This window comes from Channa argus, chromosome 21, assembly GCF_033026475.1.
Source record: "Channa argus isolate prfri chromosome 21, Channa argus male v1.0, whole genome shotgun sequence".
Classification (NCBI taxonomy): domain Eukaryota; kingdom Metazoa; phylum Chordata; class Actinopteri; order Anabantiformes; family Channidae; genus Channa; species Channa argus.
The window spans coordinates 16989577-17014302 of NC_090217.1; the positions used below are offsets into that span (position 1 = coordinate 16989577).

The window sequence follows — 24726 nt, forward strand, 5'->3', positions numbered from 1 at the left end:
TTCAGAGTATGACTACCTGCACCCCCTCCCCTTATTTTTAATGATTTGATTTGTTTTGCAGCCTTTTGGCCTCTTCAATGACCCCCATCAACCAGTACTCCACAGTTAGAGTACATATGAATTACTGAACAGGTGAAAAAAACCCAGAGATCAGGGGGCCCAACTCCGGGGTCTTGGGAATATATCAGTGTATAAGGTTGACAGGTCCATGTAATTAATTTTTGGAGCAGGGCTCAACAAGTTCTGGAAATGTAGCAGTGAAGTGTGTGGATAATCCCAAATAGCTGCTTCCGGAAAAGCATGAATATTACATCACCAACCTTCAAAAATGCATAATGATATATCAGGGACAAACTGTAGTCCAAGATTATTATTATTATTATTAATATTATTATTACATTTACAGTATAAGTTATTCTAATTTTATATCTTATTTCAACAATTGTGCCCTCTTCGGACATTTGTTTACATTCTTCTCAACTTTCTTTTGATATGGTGAACATTTTATGGCATGATTTTATTCAAGAACTCTTCTTTTTAGTAAAAATATTTGAATCCAGGATCTTTTACTCTGACATGTCATTTATACTCTATTTATGCACTTTGCACCCTCTGGACACCTTTGTGGCTATTTGACATTTTTATTTTAAGTTTCTGTTCAGCCTTTTTCAGCATTGCTCGGAAAATCCTTTCAGCGCCGATTTTCTTTTTGGAAATGCTATTTTTTTTTTTTTTTTAAATTATTAGACGCCGTGTTTAAAGCCAAACGGAAAAGGGCGCACTGTCTCTTTAAGGCTGTCACCGCTTGCTCCGCGTTAGCTTCCCGCTGCTTGTTTTTTTTTCCTGCACCAAGATGGCTGTGGTTCTTGAGAGCAGAGTACTCACTTTCAGCGTTTTTAAGTGGAGCTCCTACTCCTCTACATATTTACCAGAGTGAGTAGTGCACACAACATCCGCCCCCCGTGTACGCGTTCGGTTTTGTGGGTACATGTGCCCTTTTATCCCCACAGTGCACCCAGTGTTTCTCAGCCGGCCCGATCAACCTTATAGCGTTAGCTCGTCCGCGATCCGAGCCTGCTAGCGTTAGCTTTGTGGCTTTGGAGCTTTGGATAAAGTTACGTAGTCGCCTGTGGTTTTTGGCCAATAACGTATTGCTAAGAAAATTGTGAACCTTACAATTATTTTCCAGCTTTAATTTAATCATCCAGTGGGAGTGAGAGTGTTTAATCTGCACTGTCTGCCCGTCTGGCTTCTTTGTTTACGTTAACGATAAGTTACATTCACTTCTGTTGACATGAACTTGTATTGGATCAACACGCTAACACGTTAAGCAAACTCACCATAATCACATCTTGAGTTGTCTAAATCGTATTATATTCTACAATTAATATCATCAATGTGCAGCCCGGTGTCCTAGTACGTCAACAGCTAACGACCATGTTGGCTACCTGGAGCCCAGAGCTATTAGGTAACGCTAACTAGCGTTAGCCGGTGTTATCTATCCGAATATTTCTTCTTTAGCAACAAAAGCAGTCAGGTTTACGGTAATACGCTGATGCACTGGCAACGTGGAACCGCTATCAAAAACCCAAATTCACACACACAACACCACTCGTTAATGTTTATTTGAAGTGAAGTCAATCCTAGTTAGCATTCGCCTGTTGCTGCATAGCATTAGCTCGGTAACGTTAGCAACAGTATGCTAGCTCGCTGAATTTATAGATTGATATATGAGCCGTGGCATCTGCAGGAACAATTGAAATGGACTGCGCAAGAAGTCGTGGTGTTAAGTCCGAGTTTGTCTATTCATGCTGTTTAGTTTGCAGTTTGACTAATTGTGATACCTGTGTCATAATTGTAATGTGACGTGGTCTGTTGCTGCTGTGATGTACAACACCTTAATAAACTCTGTCATTCTCTCTGTGTGTCTCTTTGCTTTTTCAGAAACATCTTGGTGGATAAACCCAACGATCAGTCTTCTAGGTGGTCCTCTGAGAGCAACTACCCTCCGCAGGTAGGTCCACTGCTGCCCACACCATGTGCATCTTCATGACTTGCCCCTCATGCAACATCATTGGTGTCTGTGCAGTGAGACATGCAGGCAAAAATATATTCCCAGATACCCTTTTAATGAGGAGAAGATTGAGATGTGCTGATGTTCCCTCGTTTTCCCGGGTTCTTCACAAGATTTAATTTTTCTCTTAATGTCAGTGCTACAAAGACTAAAGAGATGAGTGAAATAGCTGAAGAGTTAAAGCAGACTGTCAGTGCAGTTAACCTGCTGATTCAGAGTAACTGGAGACTGTATGTCCATTATACATGCAGCATATCAGTTCAATGCTTTCTATAATCTATTTATTATTATTTTTTTTAATAATGAATCAATTAGTCTGTAGATTATTTTATCACATTAAGGTCTTTTTTATTTTTCAATTAATGTAACAATCATTTACTAAAAACAAAAATTTCAATTCATCAATCATTTATACTTCAATATTTTATTCAGTCATCTTCTCTTTAAACAAACATGACCAGAACTAAAAAATAAGTAATTGGTTATATTTGTTTTACACACTAATATAAAGTTAAATAAATGTGATGCAGTCTACATTTAGCAAATCAACTGCAAAATAATACAGTCATACTTTAGATGATTGCGGTTGATTTTTTTTCTCCTGCTCATCAGTGAACTCTATGCTCTCACTAGACACAGCCATGTTACTTCCAACTTGTGACACGTCCATGCATGTTACGTAAATTGATCTGTTTACGTAATTGATTGCGTCACCCTACCCCTTAATATTTTACAGCGCTTGTTCAGTACAGTGAGTAAAATATATTATGTTGTTTTGGTTTTCAAAACATAATGGTTATCTGATTAAGAGGGGATGTTAGAGGTAAACAAAGATGTAAGTAGTTGGGACGGTGTTTCCACCGACCAACAAAAATGCAACCAAAGGGCAGTTTCAATAAATCATCGGCATGCACCTGGGCCCTTGCACTGACTACCGTGATATAATTGTGGTGGAGGTAGGTTTACTGCTCCACCTTCTGCAGGGAGTATAAATCCCATTATAGGCCACTTTGTCTCAGCTATAGTTTTACCAGGACATTTGGTGGACTTACTTTAAGGACAAGGGCCATTGTTCTATTTAATGTCCTTTAAATTCAGCAAATCTACTCCACAATTTTCCCTGTCTGCAGCCATTTGTTATGCACATGCACACTTGTAAAAAGCTGATTTGAACCTGGTTACATGTAAACATGACAGGAAGTTATGTCTGTAGTTGGTGATTCACACCAAGCATTAATTCATCCACTTTGATGATGTCCCCTGAAGGCCTGTTTGTTAAATGGGGGACAGATCACACCTGCCAGCCTCCTCCAGACAAATAAAGATTGGTAACTTGCCAGAGTCGGACCATTAATTAAAATGGACAAGCATATGGATGGAAGTGGCATCTTTGTCTACAAATGCAATTTTTAACCAAAAGGAAAATGTTCTCCAGGAGAAATCTACTTGGTGAAATCAGGTTTCTCTAATCCCCTACCCTCATTTATGAGAACAGACATCTTTTCAGTTTACTTGAGAAAGCCAATTGTGAGCAGACTAATAAGATGCATGTCAATTTAGTCACCATCTCTAAACCCACCTACATTTGAATGTCAAAACTATGTCAGGTACACATTAAAGGGGAGAGTGCTAGCTGCAGTAACCTTCTCCATTCCCAGGCTTCGAAAAAGAAAACATGATTGGCCGTGGCAGTGCCTTGCCGGATAATGTGCGGTTAACAAATCAGGGAATGGCAGCTTTTTTAGCAATGCACCGTGCATTGCACTTCCATATTCAAATAAACAAAAAGGCCTTTATTTTTTTTTATAAATGAAAAACAACAAGTAGCCTAAATGGAAAGTAACGTGCAAAACAAGAACTGACAGCAACAACAACTACAGGTATCTTCTGAGTGAAACTAACTGTATAAGATAAAAGAAAAAAATCAATTTGTTAGTCTTTTAATAATCCTTCAAGTGTCCGACTGCTTTCCTTGTTACTCCCTGCCCCACCCCGATCAATGTGCATCAAAAAAGGCAGCCTGAACTGTATTCATTTGTATGACGAAAAGGTTGTTTCTCTTTCTGTTGAACTCAGTGACTCCTGCAGTGCTGTGGCATGGAGCCTGAGTTTGATGTTAAATGTGAAAGATTGTCTTGTGAAGCAAGAGGAAATGAAGCATTTCAAAACAATGGTTAACCATTCAGCCAACTTGAGCATGCTAGTGTCAAAATCCTCCTGATGTTTATATCTGGTAAAGCAGTTTATTGGTACCGTTTGGCTGCACAACTTCAAGTAGCAAGAGCAATAGATGATTTGAAAGTTGACCTTAATCACCTTCGCACAACAGATTGCCTTATTTAATAAGCAGGTATTTGCCAGTCATTTTTTCAAAAATTCTGATATTGGTTCTGCTAAAATTATGAATTAATAATCACAGACCTGCTAGCCTGTATGCATTTTGCTAAGCAGCTGTGCATTTTCTGTTTATCAAAGTATGCAGAGTACGATTTCTTTCTCCAAAGTATAAGTTCTATTCCCCAGACAAGGCGTCTGTGTACCATTTGAAAATTTATGAGATGAAAGGCCAAATGTCTTAGCCCATTAAGTTATGACAATTATGGCCAAAATTGATGTCCACCTTTGCAGTTCTTAAGTCTACATCAGTGAACAGCTGTATGTATTCCTATTCTTAATCTTTTCTCAAGATTGTGCATGAGGCCAGAATTTAATTAATTAAACCTTTAAGCTACTGTTATAGAGTCAGTTTTAATTTCCAGAAACTCAATTGGTTAATAAATAAGCCAGCTATGTAATAGTTCAGTCGATTGACTTGGATTCTCAGGTCTTAGTTGCAATCTTGAGTCAATTAAATATTTTTCGGTGCATTATGTGATCATTTGAGTTTTGTTTTGGAGGGTTTCATTGAAGGCAAATGTATGCGACTTTATTCGCCTGATCATGCTTGAATAAACCAAAGTATGTTAGGCAGCCCTGCACTAGCATCTCTTTGGTTAGAATAGCCGGACCTCTGATGCTTTTGATTCGATGCTTCCAATAATCACAGTGATAAGAAACCCGGAATGTTGAAAACCTGAGGCAAAGCCATATTTATAACCAGTAAATGGTGACTACAGGTTGATTTAATGCATACGTTCGTGTGGAGTCGGTCAAATCAGAATGTCATCTGAATGTGTTTGTCTCATGACAAACAAATTTCTGACCTATTACGGGTTCAGAATCTTAAATATTTCTTCTTCATTTTACTTATCAGAACTTCTTTGGTTTCTTAAACACCAAACAAACTCATTTCTGGTTTAACAAAGTTTCTTACTATGTCAGATTTTGCTTTAGAAAACCATGTCAACTTAAATGAGCCAAAATACTATGTTAAAGTCTTGACTGAGAGGCAGAAGTTAAGTTCACTTGAAATCAGTGTTGGAAATGGAAGAATGCTTAGGTGGGGCAAGTGTAAAAGAACAAGCTTTAAAAGGAGACATGTTCACACAAAGTAAAAAGTCATGATCTATTAAAACAGCTCATATATCGCATTGTTCATTGTAAAAGCTCCCGTGTTGGCACATTATTAATAGCAGTACAGTAATATGATCTGTGCCTGTGTGACAAATGGAATTCAGAATAAGAGTGGTTTGTTCGTCTTCTATCTATCAGTTATAAGAACGACTGGAGCAAAGCACAAGCAAGAATCTGTAAATGATGCCCTTGAACATGAGTCACTGAAAAAGCTTGACGGGAGGATGAAGTCATTTTATCGGACATTGACTCGTGACCAACTCTGGCAAAAAGCAAGGTCAAAGGGAGTCAGAAATAGGTGGACCTGCTTTTGTATTTGTTGATCCTTAAGGTTTGAAGTGAAGTTCTTGTGGAAAGGCCCATGAATTTTCTTACTTTAATCCTGCATTGAATTCCCACATCTTTTGAGTGGATGTTGGGGGGGGGGGGGGGACAAATTGGTCCTTGTGGTTTGTGAAACGCCTGCTTTCCAGTCGCACATTTAATCAGCGTTCCTGCCTCTGGTTTCCACTCGATCTGGCCTAATGGTTACCAGTGATTACCTGTGCCATCCAAAGCCCTCACTTAGTTAGAGTGTTAGTGACATGCACATGGAGCTCAAAGACTGAAATGCCACTTACCTGACTGAGTAAATTGACTCCCACTTTAGCTGATCAGGTAATGAGCAAATCTTTTCACAAGTGCAGGTCTGCCATAAATACAGGCAATTTCTGCAGTCCTCCACCCATACTAACAACACCTCTTTCTCTCTCTTTTTGTTCCCTTCAGTTTTTAATATTGAAATTGGAAAGGCCGGCAATTGTTCAGAGCATTACCTTTGGGAAGTATGAAAAGACTCACGTTTGCAACCTGAAGAAGTTTAAATTGTTTGGTGGGATGAGTGAAGAGAACATGACAGAGCTTTTGTCCAGGTGAGATGCTTATGAAACACAAAATCGAAACTCTTTTCTTTTTCATTATAGCAATCACGAGGAAGCTTTTGGGTATTAAAATTAAAAAACAGAATCACTCCACTTCACATGTAATGTTGTAAATCTAGATTTATTCATTACTTGAGCCTCTTGCAGGCGTACACTGGAATTCTGACATTATCCTGACTTTGTCATTAAGCGTGTGTATGTGTGAATGCACATGTCCCAGTGAAATGCTCCCGACATTATCTGGATTTCGGACCAGAGGGCTCAAAGGATAATGTCCGTATTATGTGCGTGAGCTCATGCGTGAAGCCCACTGCTCTGTCCTAAATTGTCGGGTGGATTAAAGGTAAACGAGTGGGCATGTTCTTGATGTAGATGCACAGCTCCGATTTTCATTACAGGTTTTAGAAGAAAATGTGAACTATGAACTAAGTAGATCTACACTGAGACCAGAAGATGTAGCTGAATTAAAAATTGAAAGTTCAATTATAAAAAAAGGGGATAATTGAACACAGGTCTAAGGATAAAACGTTAATTATTCTTAGTTGGACATAATTTGCGCTAGTGTCACAAGAAATAAGTGAATTCCAGGATTAATGTTAAAAGTCAACTGCAGCTGTCCCCAGTAGTATTTTTTGGTGTCCTGGAGCTTTGATTAGAATAGTCAGAAAACATTCAAAGTTTGTACTGCACATATTGTATGAACACGGCTAAATGTAATCAGTATTAATGTAATTTCTCTTAATATCCAGAGATACTAGAGCAGTGTCCATGAACAACCTTCTTTCAGTGCAGGAAGGTTAAGTCGGTAATCACGCCAAGCATTAATTCATCCAGTTTGACGGCGTTACCAGACGGCTTGTTTGTTAAAGAAGGAGACAGGTCATAGCTGCCAGCATCCTGACAGACAAATGAAGTTTGGTAACTTGCCAGAATTGGTGGACATTATCTCAAATGGACCAGCATATTTGGATACATTTGGCATCTTGGTCTGCAAATGTAATTGGTTTTACAATGTTGGTTCATCCTTCTTTTTTTTTCTCTTTCTTTCTCTGTCAGTGGCCTTAAGAATGACTACAACAAGGAAACATTTACCTTAAAGCACAAGATAGATGAGCAGATGTTTCCCTGCAGATTTGTCAAAATCGGTAAGATAAGTGGGTGCAAGCTGTGTATTACACGAACATTTAAGTTTTACACTGTTCTCATTCTCTGTTTTAACTGTCTCTGTGTGTGTCAGTGCCTCTTATGTCTTGGGGTCCTAGTTTTAACTTTAGCATCTGGTACATTGAGCTGCATGGTATTGAAGATCCCGATGTAGTGCAGCCCTGCCTTAACTGGTATAGCAAGGTAAGCAGTGCAGCTTGCAGTACAACAGAATTATTATCCTTTAGCACCATCAACAACCAAAAAATTACCAAAATGATGACTTGGATTAGGATACACTTAATAAAGAGTAAATAAGTGAATAAAACTACAATGCTGACCTAGTATTTGGTGAAATTTTGCTTCATGTTTCTGAACGAAACTAGCTTTAAATGGTACCGTCCAAACATGTCATGTGCAGTAGGAGGTTGTGATTGTGAATAAATTTGACCCTGTATCGCTTTTCTCTCCCTTTGTGCTCTTGCAGTATAGAGAACAGGAAGCCATTCGCCTTTGCCTCAAGCACTTCCGGCAGCATAACTACACAGAAGCCTTCGAGTCGCTGCAGAAGAAGACTCGAATAGCACTTGAGCATCCCATGCTGACACACCTGCATGACAGGCTGGTTCTGCAAGGAGACTTTGATGCCTGTGAAGAGCTCATAGACAAAGCCGTGAGAGGTACTGTACCTGGCCTCGCACAACAGCATAACGTTTGCACGTTTGAAATGTTCACCAGTGAAATCCTCTAATTCCTGTTTCTGCTGGTATTAAGGGTTATTTTTTTTTGCCATATTTGATCCTCTTCTCTCTTTGCTAGACGGTTTGTTTAACCAGTATATCAGCCAGCAGGAGTACAAGCCCAGGTGGAGTCAGATCATCCCAAAATGCAACAAAGGTACAAGCGCCCAAGAAATCAACCGAGACGACATGAACAGTGAGACGATCTATTCTAATGGGAAATCTTCCCAATCTGTCTGTTAAACATTTCAGTACACTTAAAGCTTTGCGGCCTTGTAGCTAAACCCCTGCTGCTTTTTTTTCTTTTTTTGCCACCCTCTCTCCCTTTTACTCCTTTTGTTCCACCCATCCTACATTATACTCTGTCCTCTTCTGCGTCATTTCTCATCTCCCACGTTCATACGCTGTCCTTGTCCCCTCTTTCTTTTCCTTTTTACAGGCGATGGCGACGCCAACAGGCCTGGGATGCGGGGAGGACATCAAATGGTCATTGACATCCAGACTGGTGAGACCCACGCAGCCAGTGTTATGGCTTGGCTGTTTAACTGATGCTATGACTCACATCCTCCCACACAGACTCACAAATCAAAGAACTATTACTGTGTAATCAAATTAACCCCTCTTCTCCACAGGAAAACTCTTGAGGTTATGTCCCTTCCAGCAGCACATAAATCACCACTTTTGTTTTGACAGAACCACAACTATTGTTGTTTGACAGTGTTGCTGGTGGTGTTTTTCCCTGCTGACCATCTGAGAAACTAAAGCCTGCTTTGTTTGTGTTTACTAGAAATGAGTACTGAAACCTGGTATTAAACAAACCCCGGGGCTAAATGAATGAAGACTGTAGTATCAATAAGCTCAGGCGTTATCAGTTATCGGTATTGCTTACTAAATGTAAACAATGTAATATCTCAAGCCCTGTCTTCTGAATACGGACTTATGCCACCTGCTGGTATAGAGAGTTATTTCCTCTGACTCGGACAAATAATTTATGTGCGAGTCAGTAGTTGGCTGTAGTGTTTTGTGTTCGAGTGCCCAGTTTTAGTTTAGACAACAACGGTTGCTCTTTGTTGCACTGCTAGTTCAGCAACTGGAATTGCGTACAGAATGCTTCCATATACGTCTGCGTTCATCCTGTTGCTTTTGTGAGCAGTGAACTCACTAATAAATGCTATAACAGAATTATGACACATACACAAGCTCTTGTGCTATGCAGTTTTTCTTTCCTTCCTTTTACTATAATTTTGATAGTTTTCTTTTTATTTATTTTTGCCACTCCATTAAACCTCCGTTCCGAACTGTTTTCTTATTTTGTGAGAGTGGTCAGAAAGCTGTGTTAAATTTTTTTTTTTTTTCTTTTTTCTTCATCAGGCAAAAGATTTTCCCATTTATACACAAGACTTGTGCTACTTGGTCTAGGAACCTGTTTTTTTTTTTTTTTGTTTTAGTTTTCCTGTCCACTGCTACTTTTTACAATCTACCCACATTTGAATTTACAAACCATCTATCTTTCAATATCTTCACCGATAGATGTTTGGTCCCCTTTTTACCATTTATTTGTGAGCTCTTTTGCATGAACTAAAGTTAAACACACAGCTGTCTAACAAACACACAGCAGCCAAGTGTTACTCTATTTAAACAGTACTGTGGACATTTTACACTAATGCGCAGTGTTGTATAAATTTTATGAAGTCATTTTGAGATGTAATACACTTGTTGACTTACTGTTAAGGCAATGTCAAAAGTAACTGCTTGTGGTCGAGGTTTTTTGTGTAGCTGACATAATATGCCTAAATGTGCCGTATCTAATATCACATGTCCCGCTGTTTCACTATTGCGCATGGCAATTTCAAAACAAAATATTCTGCATCCATACTAAAAATGTTTTCCTACACCGGTTACAAGTGAGAACAGAACGTTCCTATTGATCCTTTTTCCGTAACAACCTATTGTTGATCGTTACCACCGAGTAATTTAATAGTTTTGGCTTCACAATTTGTTTTTGGAATTTCGCCACAACTTCTTTCCCCTCACAACCTCCTACACGCATCTCCAATACAACCACAGCTTCCATCTGCCTGAGCTGTAGTGGCCTGTGTGTGACCCAAACAATGATGTGTTTACAGCAGATTAATGGGATGGAGAAGACCAAACGAATGTGTTGTAAAGATTATTACATCAAAACACAATGTGTCATTGAGAAATGTTCTAACGTGGTATGCCCTTAGTCCATTGATGGATAGATCATATTGACTATGTAAATCATATACAAATTAGTTTTCGTAACTCACATCCTTGTGTGCAAGAAGGCACAAAACGCCCACACTCAGTTGCAGAGCTGGAACACCTGCAAATCCAGATGTACCAGGCTGCTGATGGAAAAAAATTGCAGCTGAGCTTCAGTGTTTTGTTAATGCAATGGCAAAATAAGAGATACAATACATAACGGACTCCACTCTCTCTGCAAGACATTTTCTTAACCTTTGTTTAATTCCTTCACTAATTTTAAATTAGGTTTCCAATAAAATATGTGGGCACTGTGCAATGTTATTATGCAGGTTAATGTATGTAAAAATGAAGTTTAGAGCCTGGGCAAGACTCGCAGAATCGAAGAACTAAATCAGGTGCAAAAAAAGGTCGATTACACATCGCAAAAGAAACCAGTGATAGTAACCACTGTTGCATTATGGTCATGAGTTCCTAGCATAAAGGTAATTGGTGTGTAACATGCTTTAAATTATGCAAACTGTTTGGGTATTAATTAGGCACTTGCACTCTAAGCCACCAGGGGTCAACAGTGATTCTGGTGGTGGCCTTTACCATCGGCTTTCATAAGCACCTTTTAGTGTGTTGTTGAAGGGCACAAATCACAGCAGCTCTTGCATAGAAAACCCAACTGCAACATACTATAGTCCAAAAGAGACAGTAACGTCATCATAGCTTTTTTTTAATCTCAAACCCACTGCGACTAGGTTTTCTCAATGTTAAGGTTTGTCCTCGTCAACAAACTCCTGCCATTAATTTACAGTTGTGCCACTTGATAAGCTTAGTCGCTAAACTTCTGTTGTGTGTTTGTTTGGTCAATTAGGCACTAAACAATAGTTTTGTGATGTTAAAACCACATGTCGCTTCATATTCAGATATCAGTAAACACTTGAGCACTTTAGCCTGATTCCATGTCAAACCTACCTTGAAAGCTCTACTAAAGCATAACCTGAAGGTGGTCGTTCGCACTCACTGAGTGTCACTTAAGTGTGTGTGACGGCTTATGTTGACAGCTTGAAGCTAATTAGCTGCAAGCAGTGCGTTGTGAAAAAGAAGCGTTTTTTTATTTTGCGTGTAAGGAGTAATTTGTTAAACATTGCTGTTGTTTGTTACCTGCAGAGACCGTGTACCTGTTTGGGGGCTGGGATGGCACACAGGATCTGGCTGACTTCTGGGCTTACAGTGTTCAAGAGAACCAGTGGTCCTGTATCTCCAGAGACACAGAGAAAGAGGTGAGACTCATGCCTCGAAAAAATCTTGGCGATCAAAACTAATCTCAAACAAGAAATACCGAATTTTTCCACTTCATCTATATGGGACTGAAACATTTTGGAACTATTGGCTGCTTTAAAACCTTAAAGTTTCCGATCTGCTCGTGAAATTGATTTCACTTTTTTTTTTTTCTGATTGTATACCTAATAATCATAAAATGGTCTATTTTCTTAAACATCTATATTAGTTTTGAGGTAAAGTCGTGCACTCTTTTTAGTTTAGTGTGCAGTATCCATCTGTGGCTGAGCTTGTATCCATGTAACACACAAATACTCAATACTTTAAGATTGGTTATTTGTGTGTTGAAGATTTATGTCTGCTAACATTTTTCTCCTCTGCACCTTGACATCAGAATGGTCCGAGTGCACGTTCGTGCCACAAAATGTGCATCGACTCCCAGCGACGTCAGATTTACACGCTCGGCCGGTACCTGGATTCCAGCGTCAGGAACAGCAAGTCTCTGAAAAGCGACTTCTACCGCTACGATATCAATGCCAACACCTGGACGCTACTCAGTGAGGACACGTCAGCAGATGGAGGGCCAAAGTTGGTGTTTGACCATCAGGTAACTGGAATCTGTGATCTTCCGATTCCCCATACTGGCTTAGTAAAAGGCAGCAGTCGTGTCTTCTTGAGCAGATATCGTCACAGGAGATCAGCCTTTGCAAGGATGTCAGTTAGTCAGTTCCAAAATTCACTTTTATTGATATAAATGAGGGGGACAATGTAGTACGAGGCAATCAGATTTTTATTTTTTTATTTTTTGTAATTCAATTGATTCAAATTATAAATTAACAAGTGTTGATGATATAGATATAAAGCAATAATCAACCAATCATCATTGTCACAATTTAGATAAAAACAAATAAATTAGGTTAATGATTGAGAATTTTTCCTGTTCTTAGTCAATTTAATAATTTTTCAGAAGTTATGTAAATTTACCATAAATATAACCAACATTTAAATGTTACTCCACAGTTGTTTTGTATGAGTCCAAGTGCAAGCACATTTCTCCAAGTTTCCTTGGAGAAAAAAAGCTTGAGTTACTTAGGGTTCCTGCATCATGTCACTGAAAATAAGAGAAATGATGTTGACACTGTTGTTCTTAATCTTAAAGTAATCACAGAAAAGATTAACAGTGTGGTTTACAGTATAACTTTGTAATCTGCTTCTGTCTACATCTTATCCTGCAGTTTTCAAGATAAAAATAATTTTTGATTTTCTGAAACCTGATGCTGTAGTTATTGTCTTAATCGGTAGTAACGGAAAGTACTTTTTTTTTTTTTTGATAGATTCTGACCAGAGCAAATAATCTATAGGTTTAAAAATTCTATCCTAGTCAAAGCTTTACTGCAGCTTTAAACCCACTTTCCAGTTTGTTAATTTGTTTAAAAAATGGTTCCCTGTGTTTTCTTTGGGATACATGGTCTAGATCAAACCACCAGGTGTCTTATAGCACAGATCTGTTAGTTCTTCTCAACCCATGTTGAGCTTGTTGTCCTGGCAACAAAATACATTTTTAGTTTTTAGTAAGTATAATCAAGATAACATGTTGGATTTGAAGGGGTTGAGTCGATCTAATTAGCGATGTGCTATCATTGGAGTTCCATGATGTTGAAGTCAGAGCTATGTGGGTGTCAATGATTCGGTTCCCCCTTAAAGCCTCTTTCAAAACCTCAACACTTTTGTCCTCTGCTCCCTGCCCTTCATACAGATGTGCATGGACTCAGAGAAGCACATGATCTACACATTTGGTGGTCGAATCCTGACTTGTAACGGCAGTGTGGAGGACAGTCGGACTTCAGAACCCCAGTTCAGTGGCCTATACTCCTACCACTGCCAGGCAGGAACATGGAGCCTACTGCGTGAGGACTCGTGTAATGCTGGGCCAGAGGACATCCAGTCCCGCATCGGGCACTGCATGCTTTTCCATACAGTGAGTCCAGGCAGCTTGTTTGAAAACACATTTTGAGTTTATTTCTGCTGCCCTGATCATGATGTCTATTGTTCTCCATCTTTGTTGTGTCCCTTATCCTCCACAGAGAAACCGCTGTCTTTACGTGTTCGGAGGTCAGAGGTCAAAGACATACCTTAATGATTTCTTCAGCTATGATGTCGACGGAGACCATGTTGAGATCATATCTGATGGCACTAAGAAGGACTCGGGAATGGGTATGATTGTCAGACCTCATTGAACTGAAGCAAAATATTTTTATAGCACATTTTATTCCAAGAAAAATTCTTTAGGAAAATAAAACCGCTGCATGGACTCAGGCAGACCTCTTGAAAAAAACCGTCAATAAAGACAATTTGTCACTGCATCTGAAAATACAAGTTAAAATTCTACCATGCAAAGAAAAAATAAACAAATTAACAACAGTGCCGTCCAAAGGTTTTGCAAGAAAGCTATAATATAATAAATATACACTCACTTGCTACTTGCAGTCCAATCAGCAGCTCTGTCAAGAATTCTGTCACCCTATTTAAAAGGAATGAGGGGGGCCTCCAAACAATTTCACCACCCACTTAACCTCAATAATAAACACACAGCAATGTTTCCACCTTTCTCACATTTGCGACTCAAAAACCGATACTATATCATAATAATTATATATAACTGAAAACTATTAACTGACATTGAATTGTATGTAATTAAGTGGCTACTGAGTGTTTAACACACACGGTATTAGACTTGGGGGAAATGCCGTGTTTTGGCATTGCACAAACATGTTCATAGCCCACGCGAAATGTCCTGAAATAGAAAGAAATCACTGGTGAACAGAGCAACATACCCAGAACAGGTCAGCAAAGGAAAACAGCTGATGACAGAATCAAGCATCTTATTAAGTATTATTTTTAATTATGTAATAATATAATTCTATAACAGTGCTACTTGCTTTTCAAGGAGAAGGAAGTTTGATTATAAATGCAATTAGGTGACACCAAGATGAACAACCATTTCTTATCAATGTCAACACTTAATCTTAACTGATTCATATTTGTTGAAGAAAATGATTTTATGTCCTGAGTTGACCTTTCCCTTTGTTTTTTGTTATTTATTTCACAGTGCCGATGACGGGCTTTACCCAGAGAGCCACCATTGACCCAGAGCTAAATGAAATCCATGTGCTCTCTGGTCTTAGCAAAGATAAGGACAAACGTGAGGAGAACGTCCGTAACTCCTTCTGGATTTATGACATTGCACGAAACAACTGGTAGGGAACAGAAGAAACCCAAATTATGCAGCAAAGGCTTCTGTGATTGTCGCTGCAAAGCCCTGCAGACAATACTTTTGCAACAACAGATACCAGGCATTAAACATTGTAACAAGACGGGCTCACATCTTTAAACAAATACTTGCCCGTTTCAGAGCAGTTCCTGATCACTGTGCACGTAGCTGGTTATACCACAGAATGTTCAATGTGTGTGTAAATGTATTTATATGCGTTCCCGCTCAGGTCCTGTGTGTATAAGAATGACCAGGCAGTGAAAGAAAACCCGAATAAGGCTCTCCAGGAGGAAGAGCCGTGTCCACGCTTCGCACACCAGCTGGTCTACGATGAGATGCACAAGGTAACAAACACACAGCTCCCACTCAAACACACTTACATTTACACTATCACACGCAGTTAACAACAGATACTCAAATAGTGACACATTTTTGAAGGTGCGCTCTTTTCTTGACGCTGTGTTGGAAATGCACTTCTTCATCGGTTGTTGATTCTTAACACCTGTCTGGTGCTGAATGACGATCTCCTCCTTCTGAGGTTGCTCTGAAATTGCAAAACAATATGAAAGCAAGAACAAGAACAGGGGGCTTTCACTAAGGGCCCCTAGTGAGACATGCAGGAGAAATCATTTGTGTGCAATAAATACATCTTACATACGTCAATATTCACTTTGTTTTACTTGACCCTTACCAACCAAAGGTGCTGCATGAGAAATAAATACCCAAACTTTTTTGTGTGGGCATGCAAAACCTCAATGACCCTCCTGCCACCTTGCCTGAAAAATGTTGTGCACTGAAATGTAAAATGAAAATGCTGAAAACATGTTTGAGTTATATGCAACAATTTAATCAGCATATGACCACAAATAAAAACTTTTATCTTTTACAAAACGATTATTTACTACTCAATCAGTGTTAAATTTAAAGGTTTTGTGTTTACCTTTAATCATTCATGCCCAGGCAGGTGTCAAGAAAACACCCTACTAACAGTTAACAAACGATAAGGAAAGATTGCAGTGGGCAAAGTGAACAGTGAACTTTGAGGTGTCTGCATTGGGTGAAAGGCTTCTTCAAACATGCAACTTTCATTTGACAATTATTCTGTGTTCAAGTTTCCTTACTGGGCATTAACAAAGGTTCGAGTACTTGTGTAACTACTTTGACAAAACTAGGATAAATGCAGCTTTATTTGTGACCTGATCTTTGTTTGACCAGTCTTTGACAAAGACTCTTTGATTAATGATTGTTGTGTCTCCAGGTACATTACCTTTTCGGTGGAAACCCTGGGAAGTCTTGCTCTCCCAAGATGCGTCTAGATGACTTCTGGTCCCTCAAACTCTGTCGACCCTCTAAAGAGTACTTGCTCCGCCACTGCAGATATCTCATCAGGAAGTACAGGTCAGTTTTTTTTTTAGTTTTTTTTAATATATAGACCCAACACTTTCATTTCACTGTATTCTGTTGAATTGAGTCTCATCTTCTGTTATCAGTGCTAACACTGCCCATGGCATCATCCTCTGAGTTTCCCGAGGTCTTTTTTTTTTTTTTTTTTTTTTTTTTAAACAGTGGAAAATAAAACTGACTGTACCGTGTATCTGTGCAGCCATTGTTTCTGATAGTGAGTGATTAATGGGCCAATCTGAAAATGGAGCCACAGCTTATTACTTGACTTACTCGCAATCTGCTCAAGGGATTATGTTTTTATCTCTGTCTCCTGCAACATGACTGGTTACTATTTTTGAATTGGGTGTTGTTTCCTTCCAGTAAACTCTGATTCACTCTGTTATTTATGAAACTCCTGCCACTCCTGCTTTTTTTTATTTCTTGTTTTTCCTTTTTTACCGGTAGTGTGTTAACTGGATAAATGGTTCCGAAATGGGAGTGTGTTGTTATAAAATCGAAGAGTCCTTTAATGTTTGGAGGACACCGAGAGCTGGAGCACAGTTTTAGTGCACTAATGCTGTTACTGACTTTTAGAAGTGGTACGGTGTAAAAGTGAATGAGTATAGAGAAAGTTTTTGTGATTATGTATTTATTTGAACTACTTATTACTATAATTTAGTTTATACCTATTGTGTTGCAGCTGTTACAAAGGGCAAGAATAATAAAGGGTTGTGGGTTTTAATGGAATGAAATATGTTCATCACCTTTTACTTTTCTTGCTTAGGACTTACAAGCAAAGTGTTCTCTCTGTTTTGGCATGTGGCATGTGGCAGGTACTCAAAAAGAGTAATATGTAAAATATTTTTTTCTGGTCTATTTCTTGATATTCTGATAAGCTCTACTTGTATCATTGTGCTGCAGAATTGACACATTATTCATTAGAAATTAGTCCCTATATTACAACTCAGGTATATTATCAATTCACGTATTTTACATGTTTCTACATCCAGACTGATGAGGTGAATTGTAGATGAAATGTTATAGAGAAAAAAGTATTCAAGATTAAAAGTAACAAACACTAGCAGTTTGTGTCATGAAATGTTTTGGCAAAGCCTTAAAATTTCCCGAGTTCTTTGAAGCTTGAATCGTGCTTCCACCTAGTGGTCAATTGTTGTAACTGCAGCTCTACTGTGTTCACACATTTAGCATGATTGTGTTTTGATTGAACAGGTTTGAGGAAAAAGCCCAATCAGAGCCACTGAGTGCACTGAAGTATCTCCAAAATGACCTGTCACGCACTGTGGACCACACAGACCCTGATGAGACCAAAGAGGTAGATTGTGGACACCAGCTTTGAGCATTTCCATTTAGTACAGTTTCAGTGTGGGTGTAGTTTTTACAGGTAAGACAGACACAAATATAGACGGCGGTAAAAAAGCTAAACTGAGCAAAGCTAACTTGAAGTCAGGCTAAGAGCTACGCTAACAGATCAGCAACAGAGTAATCAGCTGTCTATATGGAAGTTCGATCAGAAGGTGTATTGTCCCTCTTTTTCATGCAGCATCTTGGAGCAGCAGCAATTGTCCCTCAGGCTATTTGTTCTTCACTGTTGCATGTTAACCACTGTTGAGTGATGACTGTGGACTGTTAAAGTGACTCAGACGTGTTGTGTTGCGCTTCAGTTTCAGCTCCTGCCTTCTGCTCTCTTCAAGTCCAGCTCTGACTTCATCCCTCTAGGTATAAACACCTCTGACCTGTCATTATTATTCTTTTTGTTTGTCTTTGTTTAATGTTACATTTATTTTGAACATCTCAAATGGTTAGAATTTTTCCGCAAATCTCACCCTTTTTGACTTATATGAATGAAGATTAAAATGATTTTTAGAGAAAATCCTGGACGATTTGTTGCACCTAGTGCTACTTTCTCAATAGAAAAGTCTCCTTTGCTATATGTTAAATACTGCTACAGGATCCCTACCTCTGTTCGATCATTGTTTTGTTTTTTTTTCTTCAGGCTGTGAAAATACATTCAAAGGAACTGAGAATTACTGAGTAATTTCTGTTCCGTGTTTCCTCTGGGTTCTGTCAGGTTTCTCAGATGTAGACCAGACGTATGCCCAGCGGACGCAGCTCTTTGACACGCTCGTCAACTTCTTTCCGGATAGCATGACCCCACCCAAGGGCAACCTGGTAGACCTCATCACCCTCTAGCCCCTCCCACTTCCTCTGATTCCTCGTACTTTTTCGCCTCACCGACTGGACTAACGGACTGAACGCCACCCATAGACCGGATGAGACGGAGGAGACATGGACGTTTTGTTGCTATGGCTGATGCGCACTAGTGGGAGCACGCGTCATTTGAAACTGCTCCATCTCCATCACACTGACCTGCTGCTGTCACAGGTCGCGTTAACAAGGTGGTGACACTAGTAAACACACACACACACACACACACATCAACAACGCTGTGGGTTGTTTTTTTTTTTTCTCTTTTTCCCTCCGTTTTTTTTGTGTAGTTTGTGCTCTGAACAAACAAACACCCACACAGTCGACCGCAGGCATCGTTCCACTTTTGGGAGACAAAACGGCTGATAAGATGTTCGTTCAGGCCAGTTGCTGCAAACATTAAGTTATTCACTGGTATTTAATTTATTTAAAGGCAGAAAAGTGTAATCACAAAACAGGAAATGACTTCCCTCTCTCCCAGCTTTTCTGTACTTTTAGTTTATTTTCAGCATTTTTGCCAAACCAATTTTTTCATCGAGCTGCAGAAAAAGACATGTAAGAACAATAGAAGAGTTAGTCTTGAAGATTAAGTTTAATATATATCTAAATATACCTGATATTGGTTTTGTTTGTTATCCCTGTAAAAGTGGCCGATACAAGGTGAAATTGAATTTCTTTCCCTAATAATTCATGGACTGTAACTATAAAAGTAGTGTACACAATATGTAAATATACATATAGGAAATATTTCTAAGATTCCAGATTGAGCAGATGCAGTGTTGGATTATGTTCTTGTCCCTCTTAATCCAAAACTAAGTGTTCACACTAACCACTTTCTGGCTCCACACGTGCAACTCAACATAACATACTGGGAAGAACTGAAACAAACTGGTGTACGTGTGAATGAAATGCCGGTGACAACAGCAGTTGAAAAATATGTCAGGTCTGTTTTGCCGTGATATTGTTTTTGTTTCTGCATTTTTCTCCCTTTCTCATTGAAGAGGCTATATTATGCTGTTTCATGTTTTTAGCTGTAACGTTCTGTAAAGATGGCAGAAACTTTCTTTGTCCCAGTACACGTATTGTCATAGAACGAAATTCCCTTAACTGTTTAAGTTGAAGCTCAAAAAATAAAATCTAAACCTGAAATGATGCATAATATTGCCTCTTTAGAATCCCTCACGCAGTGTTGAGTAAAAGCCTTCATCAGCCTAAAGTCAGGCAGACGCTGCTTTTTATTGGTCGCGTGAAACGTGTTTACTCGCACTTGCGCGTTTCAGTGGGGGTCTTCCTTCCTTTCTGGCCACGAGCTCCAACTTCACCACTTGCAGTGTACAGGTCGGTCAGTGAGGACCTCACACTGAATTACTAACCAGAGCTTCAGTTCCAGTTTGTGACGAGTCAGTATCTATGAAGTTTATTCAGACAAAATGGCTGCATCCTTACTGTTGACAAAAACAGAGAAATATGACTTTACTTTTTGTGATTTATCAATCGAAGCAGAATGACGAGGGGAAAATCTGTAATATAAAGCTGCAAAAAATGCATCTCTTTTCCAAAAAAAAAGTTCTGATATTATGTTTGTGGTACAGTTGGATGCAAAAGTTTACTTCCTTTTATTTAAAAATCCAAAATTAAAATCAACATTTAATTAATTTAACAAAGGGGGTGCAAAGTTTTGCACTTTTCAACTTTTCATTGTTTAACTACACTTCTTGATCAGTTTTCTTTCTTTCTTTTGATGATGATGAAAGAACTAGGTAATGTTTATACTTGGTGATGTCACATTGGTATTATATACATATGTAATACATATATATGTGTATATATATATATATATATATATATATATGTATTACATATGTAAGTATTACATACATATGGTATTATGTATGTGGTATTATGTATTGGTTATTTTTCAGTGGCCAACGCTGATGCAGAATTTTTTTTATTTTATAAATATAAAAAATAATTATAAATAATTATAAAAATTGGGGTGAGCATTCTAAATGAATTCAGAACCATATTAGAATTAATATAGATAGGTTTCTTTTTAAACATCAAATCTACATCCTGACAATCACGACATTTTAAAAGAATGAAAATATAAATGTTTCTTTGTCATCAGAAGTAAGAAACCTGATCAAGGAGTGTATCTAAAGGTCTGAGTCGTCCTTTACAGCCATAGAACATACAGTTCGCCAACAAACTTTCTAATTTTTTTTTTTTTTTTTTTATTTTTTTTACTGCTTGAAACAAGAGAAAATACGTCTCTATCAAAATAGTTGCCATTTAAGTTACTTTTACAAATGAGCTTTAATGAAATAAACCCGTTTAAATGTTTAACTTCCGTACTATGATTCAAATGGCCAAATATATAGTGTCAAACATTTTATACTGAAAAACACAACATCATCTATTGTTGGTTACACATTGATTTATTCATTAAATTTAATTTAATACTATCCCATTTTTCCAAAATAGTGGAAGAGGAGAACAGGGGTTAATTTACTAAAAGTTAATCCACACCTTTCAGCCAAACAGAATTAAAAGATGTCAGTGGTATGAGTTCATTTCCCAGTAACAGAACGTGTTGCTGTTATTTTAACTCTCAGTTCTAATCTAACAGACCTCATTTGGTTTAAACTGTGGCTTAACCCAGCACCTCTGTGTGTTAGTGGTTCTTTCTCAGAGGTGAACTATGCAGGAAAGCTTTCTGTGGCCATCATCCAATTCAGCTTATTTATTATTTCTGCTAATACTTGATTTATTCCAGTAAGAGGAATGTAAAACTGCTCATTTGTGAGTTTAAACAATGTGAAATGACGAAGATGACACTTGTAGTAAAAATCCAAAAGTTCTCCATTGAGATGAGATGGGTGAGGAAGTAAATGAGAATCAGTTTACCATGAATGGGAAAAAAAAAAAAAAAAAGAATAAAGGACAGTGTATGAGTTTACCAGTTGGTAGGTTTGCTAATGTCTTCCATCAGGAGCTCAGAGGTCAGCTGTAGGAGAGGAGTCCTAACAGATGAACTTTACCTGCTGCTACCATGTCCTACCTGGATTTGTGGGGTCCATGTTCTTTGGTGCTTACTGCTTACCTCCTTTCACTTTTGTTTTTTTTTTATTGTCTTCCATGACAGTCAGCCAGGCACTAACAGAGGAAATGTTGACCACTAACATTTTAGATGGAAGCCGCCAATGCTTGCATCTCCCAGCAGCAAACAGCACTACACGACGTGTCATCCTTAGCACCTCTGACCGTTAACCACAACTTGTAAATGATGTATGCGAAATCAGGATCAGCTTTTTTTTTTTCTCTAAGCCTGGAGCTCGTTGAGGATGTGTCAAGAGGGCAAAAGCTAAAAACGCTGACAAATATATTTAAAAAAAAATAAATAAATAATCTGTCTTTTGTGTTTAACACTATTTAGGATTGATTTGGTGTCATGTTTAACAAACACACATGCTGCTTAACTTTTAGGACCCCCCCCCCCCCCCCCTGTTTTCACCGTATGCACTTATTTTTAAAACTAAAGGACCATACTGGTGTTTTGTGAGTTTATGCAATGCATGATTGAACTTGTGTAAAATTTGCTGAACAACATAGACCATCACCACATTAGGTCTAATGTTTTCATGGGATGTTACAGTCACGGATCCAGGGCTTGACACTGACTTTTTGCTCACCAGCCAATGTGGTTTGTGGTTTTCCAAAGTCATGAGCAACACTTGGTAGCGTCCCTGAACACACATTGTTTGCATTTATATTTATTGTGCAGACATGAGTAGTATTAATGTTTAATTTCAATCTTTGAAAAATGTCCTTTTCCCAAATTGCAAATAATGCAACATTTGAGGCGTAATCGGTGTCAAATAGGTGGAATCTGCAGAACAACAAATAGTGGTATGGTCCTTTAAGTGTTTGATGCTTTTCTTTGAATGCCCTTCAGTATCTGGTGAATTCAGCCATGAGGCACAATCCCTCACTTCCTTTGTCTTTGTTTAAATAGATGAAGTACGTGTTTTTCCTGCAGTCGGGTGGAAAAGTTTGCTTTCCCTTATTTTGAAAGAGTAAAACATGTTGTGTTTTTTTTCTACAGAAAAGTTAATGCACATTTACCTAGTACAAGTTTCCTTCATCAGAAATTAAAATTAAGTTTTGATTCATCAAGGCGGGTCAAACTTAAAAAAACGTAATAATTTAATTTTCATTATCCTGCTATAATTGTTTTGAACACACTCCTTGATCATTTTTTTTCATACTTCTGATGATGAAAGAACAATTGCAGAGTTATGATTAAGGTCAGGTTTGCATCTCTTTATGTGCCATTTCAGTGAAGGTGGATACAAACTTGACCTTAAACCTAACTTAATACCAGTGCACATCCTGTTAGTCCAAATGAAAAAATTACAGTACTATAAAAATGTATTGTAAAATAATAGAAAATTAATTTGGTGCATAAAATGCACCCACTGTCATAAATTGGTTTAAAAATGTAATCTCAGACTTTTTCTGAACATTTTTCATTAATTCTAATGTTGAAGTATTTCAAAGTAAGGGATCAGACTTTGGCAACCAACTGTACAATTTAAAAAATACATATAAATATTAAAAATAATAGAATTTATTATTATTCGAATCCTTCGAAGTGGTTTACTGTGACTGTGGGTGCTCTGCTGCTGTACCCATCATCACTGTAGTTACTTTTTGTGGTGTGTTTACTTTTTGTTTTTTTACAGACAGTTTAGACAGAAATCATTTGCTATTCAGTCAGAAAACCTTTAAATACTTATTAAACTAAATATTGATCAGTGGAGGAAAATAACACCCTGTAGCAAGTTACTGCATTGGGGATGTTGCTTTATAGTATAGAATTATTTAATCATGCTTTGATGAAAGATGTGCATCATCAGGTTTGTTTTTGCCCATGATTTTCTGCCCTGAAATGGGGGGAAAAAAAACAACATCTGTTTATTATTCGATAAAGAAAACAGAGAAAAATGAAAAGCTGTGTGAGGGGATTAATGACTTTGTGTGCTGTAGCATTTATTTTTGTTTTGTGCCAGAAGAAAACGGTGTGAAAAAGACACAGTGAAAGCACCTTTATACACGACACAATGCCCAATACTACTGTCCTTTATAGGGTAAATCTCGTTGACACAAAAAAAAAAAAAGTTCGCTGTATGGATTAAGTCCCATCAATCCCTCCAATCTTGCCCTCCTCTCGACCCCTCAGTGGGACTCAGGGGTTTTAAGGGTGGTACTCAGATCATTGATCAGTACTCTGTGAATACAGGAAACGTGTAGAAAGCCCTGTAGTATTGCATTGTATGTAATGTATATAATGAATAAAGATTGTATTTTGTTCAGGTTTTCTTAACCTCTGACTCAGTGTTTAAATTTTTTTTTCTGCCCCCTGGTGGCTTGTGCAAACTGCTGTAGAGAAGAAGGACGCTGCAGAATCAAAGTGGAGAAACTTTCCATTTATTTGCGCACGATCGCCACGGCAACCAACAATTTACAGTTTCCAGTGTGTCAGACCCCCTGCCGTTTGCCTTCATCAGACAAACCATAAATATATCAAATACAAGTAACTTACTTTGGTGAAAAGGGCACAGCTATAATAAAAGTACTGAGGCTAAATTGCAGGTGAAAATTCAATTGTGTGTTTGTATATAGTCAAAGTGAAAATAAATGAAAATTGTTATTTGGTTTAAAGGGATTTAAATTGTGAAATTCGGGGGGGAAAACAGTTCAGTGGCACTGACTTGAAATGTCAGATGACTCAACCCTTCCAGCAACAGTGATTATACAATTTACAGCGTATTTACAGTGTTAAACTAGAGATGCAGCAGTTATTGATGCAACATGTGTATTGATTAATACCAACTTGAAAAAGTAACATTAGGTAGAAGTTTCTGTTCACAGTGCACAGTTTCAACATGATTTGCACCT

The 24726-nt window shown here is 38.2% G+C and overlaps 1 protein-coding gene across 4 annotated transcripts in view; it reads left to right on the top strand.

Moving 5' to 3' along the window:
- Positions 1-24151, top strand: part of mkln1 (muskelin 1, intracellular mediator containing kelch motifs) — a 29280-nt gene extending 5129 nt beyond the window's left edge. The window contains exons 1-18 of one of the 4 annotated variants that reach the window (XM_067491038.1): positions 784-933; positions 1945-2014; positions 6356-6498; positions 7564-7652; positions 7745-7854; positions 8138-8330; positions 8470-8586; positions 8830-8895; positions 11775-11887; positions 12280-12492; positions 13642-13863; positions 13970-14099; positions 14995-15142; positions 15386-15500; positions 16415-16554; positions 17770-17872; positions 18222-18276; positions 18629-24151. In XM_067491038.1, the coding sequence (XP_067347139.1) occupies positions 854-933; positions 1945-2014; positions 6356-6498; positions 7564-7652; positions 7745-7854; positions 8138-8330; positions 8470-8586; positions 8830-8895; positions 11775-11887; positions 12280-12492; positions 13642-13863; positions 13970-14099; positions 14995-15142; positions 15386-15500; positions 16415-16554; positions 17770-17872; positions 18222-18276; positions 18629-18750 (2229 nt within the window). In that variant the 5' untranslated portion in view covers positions 784-853 and the 3' untranslated portion in view covers positions 18751-24151. Of the gene's footprint in view, positions 1-783; positions 934-1944; positions 2015-6355; positions 6499-7563; positions 7653-7744; positions 7855-8137; positions 8331-8469; positions 8587-8829; positions 8896-11774; positions 11888-12279; positions 12493-13641; positions 13864-13969; positions 14100-14994; positions 15143-15385; positions 15501-16414; positions 16555-17769; positions 17873-18221; positions 18277-18628 lie in introns of those variants that run through there. The other 3 variants (XM_067491039.1, XM_067491042.1, XM_067491041.1) reach the window with 3 other exon arrangements.
- Positions 24152-24726: the final 575 nt, after the last annotated feature.